The sequence below is a fragment of the Atta colombica genome, unplaced genomic scaffold, assembly GCF_001594045.1.
Source record: "Atta colombica isolate Treedump-2 unplaced genomic scaffold, Acol1.0 scaffold105, whole genome shotgun sequence".
In the NCBI taxonomy this organism is placed as follows: domain Eukaryota; kingdom Metazoa; phylum Arthropoda; class Insecta; order Hymenoptera; family Formicidae; genus Atta; species Atta colombica.
Window position 1 is genome coordinate 2660213 of NW_017259190.1, and position 6213 is coordinate 2666425.

General features: G+C 31.2%; 2 protein-coding genes across 4 annotated transcripts in view; both read left to right on the forward strand.

Annotated features, from left to right (window-relative positions):
* The window catches only part of LOC108688458, a 6296-nt gene extending 4341 nt beyond the window's left edge, over positions 1-1955 (forward strand). Inside the window, exon 2 of the mRNA XM_018194730.1 lies at positions 434-1955. Coding sequence (XP_018050219.1) covers positions 434-1955 — 1522 coding nt within the window. The remainder of the gene's footprint in view (positions 1-433) is intronic.
* Positions 1-6109, forward strand: part of LOC108690349 (cytochrome P450 9e2-like) — a 9749-nt gene extending 3640 nt beyond the window's left edge. Inside the window, exons 1-3 of one of the 3 annotated variants that reach the window (XM_018197604.1) lie at positions 4472-4552; positions 4792-5905; positions 6036-6109. In XM_018197604.1, coding sequence (XP_018053093.1) covers positions 4796-5905 — 1110 coding nt within the window. In that variant the 5' untranslated portion in view covers positions 4472-4552; positions 4792-4795 and the 3' untranslated portion in view covers positions 6036-6109. The other 2 variants (XM_018197612.1, XM_018197598.1) reach the window with 2 other exon arrangements.
* Positions 6110-6213: the final 104 nt, after the last annotated feature.

A 6213-nucleotide genomic window follows, 5' to 3' on the forward strand; every position in this document is an offset into this window, starting at 1 on the left:
TACATACATACGTGCGTGCGTGCGTGCGCGCGCGTGTGTGTATGTATTACATATACATAAAGTGCGTTTGGGAAAACGCTACTAACGCTATTTATATCATTCTATCTTTATCGTCCATTGGATGTTAACAAAAACGGAATAACACAAATAGCACGGATTGCTTCATCCCACATCCATAATGTAGTTTGAAAACATTTACTTCACAACGATTGACTGGTATATTGCATAGAAACTGCTGTAAGGAACAGTTGCACGTAACGATTCGTGTCAGCAGTAACGCTAGTGCTGTATGTATAGTCAGTCACTTTTTATAAATGTTTAAAAAGAATGTTTAAATGTTTAAAAAGAGATTATAAGAAGATCTTCTAATAACATCTGTTTGTGCCATGGAATATTGGTCGATATTATTATCGATAGTGATCGGAGTGATCAGTATTCATTATCTGTTTAAAAATTTTAATTTCTTCAAAAGAAATGGTATTATACACTTACCACCTGTTCCATTATTTGGATCCACGATGTCGGTTGTATTTCGCCGAATATCAATCTTCGATTTCATACTAAAGAAATATAATTTCACTCCAAACGCAAAATATTTTGGATTCTACATGATGACAACTCCTGTCTTCTTGCTTCGCGATCTGGAACTTATTAAAACTGTCCTGGTTAAAAATTTCGAGGCATTTCCAGATCATCGTGGTTTCGTCGATTTTAACGAGCCTTTATTTGAGAATAATTTGTTTTCTCTTCGTGGAGAAAAATGGCGGAACGTGAGAAATCTGTTGAGTCCCTCTTTTACATCCAGCAAGATGAAAATGATGTTTACATTGATGTCCGAATGTGCTGTGGATTTTGCAAAATTTCTATCGACATCACCAGCGGATAAAGGCAGTATAGACATGAAAGACATATGCACCAAATATACAAATGATGTCATCGCAACATGTGCTTTCGGAATTAAGATCAACTCCATAAAAGATCCAACAAACAAATTCTATATTTACGGCAAAGAGGCGACTAATTTCAGAGGAATCATTCGCGGTATAAAGTTCTTTTTTCTTTCTATATTTCCAAGACTTGGGCGAATTCTCAATTTGAAAATTATAAACAATTACGTGTCGGATTTCTTCAAGGACATTGTAAGAACTACAATCGCCACTCGCGACGCAGAACATATTACGCGTCCGGATATGCTACAGTTAATGATGGATATCAGAGGCAAAGGAGGTCATAGAGAACTAGACATTGACGACATGACTGCGCAAGCGTTCATTTTTTTCCTCGGCGGTTTCGAGACCAGTTCAACCACAATGTGTTATGCAGCTCATGAAATTGCAGCTAATCCTGAAATTCAAACGAAATTACAACAAGAGATCGACAAGGTTTTGGAGGAATCAAACGGAGAAGTGTCTTACGAAGTTATTAATAGACTCGAATATTTAGATGCAGTGATATGTGAAGCTCTTAGATTATATCCACCAGTTGCCGCCTTAGAAAGAATTTGCGAAAAAACTTTTGAATTACCACCCGCATTGCCGAACGAAAAACCTTTTATCATAAAAAAAGGTATGCTTGTTTGGATTCCAGTTCTTGCAATCCATCGTGATGAAAAGTATTACGATAATCCGGAGAAATTTGATCCAGAAAGATTTTTAAACAACAAGATGCGTAATTCTTCATGTTATATGCCATTCGGATTAGGACCGAGAATGTGTATAGCTTACAGATTTGCCATGTTGGAAGTCAAAGTCTTGCTTTTTCATTTATTAGCGCGATGTGAATTGAAACCATCTGTGAAAACTACATCACCAATGAAATTCTGCAAAGATGTAATAGTAATGATACCGGAGGATGGATTCTGGTTGAATATTCAACGTAGAAGAAATATGCATTCTGTATTGGAGTCTACAATAATAGAAGCTTCTGATCTTTTCGAATACCAAGTGGTAACATAGCTTTTATAAAATATGATAATTATCAGTTCTTTAGAGTATTTTATGTGGGTAATCAAGGTACTTCTTAGCACCACATTATATTATTAAAATGACTATATATCAACATAATTTATAATGTTATCGGCAGTTTTAATTCATTAGTGTGTTTAGTCCGACAGACCTCGACGCGCAGTTTATAGAGTTGTCTAATATGTATAGAAATTTTCAATAATAATTTGGAAATGTTATCATTATTTAATACAAACTGTTTTATTTCTAAATATGAACATTATTATCATGATCTGTTTTGACCGAAAAAGTATTCCTTATCTTATTTGATTTAATCTTGTCGAACTAAATTTTACTTATTACAGAAGTTACATTTGTAATAAAAACTATATTTGTAATAGAAATTATCACATTTATGTGAACACATATTACAGTATTTTATGCAATAATAATAACGTCCAGATTATATATTATAATTACTCAGTGCGAACATCAATAATTAATTAAAATTAATAAATTAATAGTTCCATAATTCTAAAAATCTTCAATGTAAAATGTTTATATAAACCTTCGCGGACATTAGTAAATTACATATTAAGGAATATAAATAGATAAATAATATTAAAAATATTAAATTATTTAGTATGAAACATTAAATTTTTGTTATAAACAACACATTTATTTAAAATAGTACATATCATTTTTAATAGTTAAAATTTATTAATAGTTAAATATTTAATATTTAAAATTTTTTCGATTTGTCCAATCATTAAGTCATGTCATTGACTGTCCACTGATATATTTATGTACCATATATGAAAAATTGCACAATAATTCTACATAATTTTATTACAAATTTATATATTTATCATTTGAATATCAATAAAGTCAACAATTAATCATTTGTATTGACAAATTAATAATAGTAATATATAATGTAATTTATATTGATAATAAGTAATAGTAATTATAAATTAAAACAACTTAGTTTTATCAAATTGATAAATAACACACTTCGTAAAATTGTTATGTAAGTTATATCTTTATCGATGCTACTGGTTTTGCATTAACAAGTAATGATAGAAGAAAATGTAATGAATAAACGTAAATGTAAGAAATATAAAACATAAAATAGGTAATAACAAAGATTTTTATGTTTGTATAATGCTATTTTAAAGTATATTAGATTTTATATATGAGGTTATCTACGGAACATGAAAGCTCAGGAGAAACTTCTGAAATCAATAAATTCCAAGTTAGTCAATATCGGCTGAATTTGGGAAACTTCAAACATGATTTTTCCTACTTTCCCTGCTTATGAAAAAGTGGAATTTAATATTGGATGATTGGTCCAATATCAAACTTTACATATTGTATTTTAAACAAATTTATCAATTTTATAGAAGTTCCATTTTATAGAAGTTCTCAAGGCTGAAACCTCATGTGAACATCCCCTATCGTTCTCGTGTAAATTGTATAATTTTTTATTATTCTTCGAATAAAAATATAATATTTTTGTTAAAATAAGTGCATTTTCTTTTGATAAAATTCATTTTAAATATACATATAAAGTAAGCGTACAAAAAAATTTTACACTATTTTTTTATTTATTCGATTTTATATAATGAAATAATAATCCCAGTAAAAAATAATTGTTGTTTAACGATGTTTCATATATTTGGAAATAATCCCATAATGACAGTACAGTATTTTATGTTAAGTACAGTATCTATATGCGTCAATCTTTGAATTGAATATGATCATAAACTTCTTCATTTATCTTTTTACATAATTAATTTAATTCTGTATATCTAAATATATCAATGATGCGAATTTCAGCCCGTTTATAGCACGATTAATAGCATGATGAGAGTATAAGAAGTTCTTATACTCTCTTCATGTTATTAATCGTGCTGCAAGCGGGCTGGAATTCGCATCATTGAGATATATGTATATGGTATATATATCGCGTGCGTGCGTGCGTGCGTGCGTGTGTGTGTGTGTGTGTGTGTGTGTGTGTGTGTGTGTGTGTAAGTAGGTGTGAGTGGGTGTGCTACATATACACGAATATAAAGCATATACAAAGATTCATTGATTTGCAATGAACAAAGTATTAACGTTGACTAATTTTATATAATATGCATCCAGAGAATGGAGATATTAGCTACGTGTGTCATTTTTTTCTTTATTGTTCATTAAATGTAAACCAAGGACAGAATAACACAAATAGCATCATCCTGAACGCACACATAAAGCAGCTTGAAAGCAATCACTTCATAACCGGTATATAACGAGATAGGACCTACTACACGAACAGTTGCATGCTACGACTCGCCTCGGCAGTACCGCTAGTGTTTTATAGATAGTCATATCTTATCAGACGTCTAAAAAAATTGTAGTGAGATTTTTAAACAAAATCAGTTTGTGCCATGGAATACTGGTCGATATTATTGTCGATAATAATCGGAGTGATCAGTATTCACTATCTTTTTAAAAATTTTAATTTCTTTAAAAGACATGATATTGTACATATACCACCTGTTCCAATATTTGGATCTGCGATATCGGTTATATTTCGTCGAATATCATTAATAGATTTCATCCTGAAGGTATATTATTTTAATCCAAACACAAAATATCTTGGATTCTACTTCATGACAAATCCAATACTCGTGATTCGTGATTTGGAACTCATTAAAAATATCCTTGTTAAAAATTTTGAAGCATTTCCAGATCGTCAAGGTTTCTCCAATACGAATGACTTTTTATTCAAGAACAATTTGTTTTCTCTTCATGGAGAAAAATGGCGGAACGTGAGAAATCTGTTGAGTCCTTCTTTTACTTCCAGCAAGATGAAAATGATGTTCACATTGATGTCAGAATGTGCTGTGGATTTTGTAAAATTTATGCCAACATCGTTAGCGGATGAAGAAAGTATAAACACGAAAGATGTTTTCTCAAAATATACAAACGACGTCATCGCTACATGTGCGTTTGGAATTAAAGTCAACTCTATGAAAGATCCAACAAATAAATTCTATGTTTACGGCAAGGAGGCGAGTAACTTCAGAGGGGTCATCCGCGGTATAAAATTTCTTTTTCTTGGAACTTTTCCAAGATTCAGTCGAATTCTCAATATAAAGATTTTGAACGATTATGTGTCAAATTTCTTCAAGGACATTATAAAAACTACAATCATGACTCGTGATGCAGAACACATTACACGTCCGGATATGCTACAGTTAATGATGGATATCAGAGGCAAAGAAGGTCACAGAGAACTAGACATCGACGACATGACTGCGCAAGCGTTCATCTTTTTCCTCGGCGGTTTTGAGACCAGTTCAACCGAAATGTGCTTTGCAGCTCACGAAATTGCAGCTAATCCAGATATTCAGACTAAATTACAACAAGAGATCGACAACGTTTTGGAGAAATCAAATGGCGAAGTGTCTTACGAAGTCATTAATCGGCTGGAATATTTAGATGCGGTGATAAATGAGACTCTTAGATTATATCCACCAATCGGTTTCTTAGATAGGATGTGCAAAAAAACTTATGAATTACCATCCGCATTGCCGGACAAGAAACCTTTTATCATAAAAAAGGATATGCTTGTTTGGATTCCGATTTTTGCAATCCAACGTGATGAAAAGTATTACGATAATCCGGAGAAATTTGATCCAGAAAGATTTTTAGACAATAAAATGCACAATTCGTCGTGTTATATGCCATTTGGATTAGGACCGAGAATGTGCATAGCTAACAGATTTGCTATGCTAGAAGTTAAAATTTTGCTATTTCATTTATTAGCACGATATGAATTGAAACCTTCTACGAAAACCGTTTCCCCAATAAAATTTTGCAAAGATGGGTTACTAATGCCGGAGGGTGGATTTTGGTTGAATATTCAGCGCAGAAAAGATGTACATCCTGTGTTAACATCTTATAATTGTGAATAAGTAAGCTTTGGAAAACATTTTAAATAGTAATAACATAATTGTTATAAAAATTATAGTTCTTTATAATTTAAAGTGCGTTTTAGCACCATTATTGAATTGACAGATCAATAATGTTTTATATTATTTTCAGCTTTATTGTGATTGTGCTTCAAGTTAAGACAAGTCGAGCCATATCAGTTCGATCGTAGTTTGTAAAACTGAAAGACATGGTTATAAATTTTCATCTGTGGTAAATACACATATATTTTATATATATATATATATATATATATATATATATAATATTAATATTATTAAGCACATCCTGT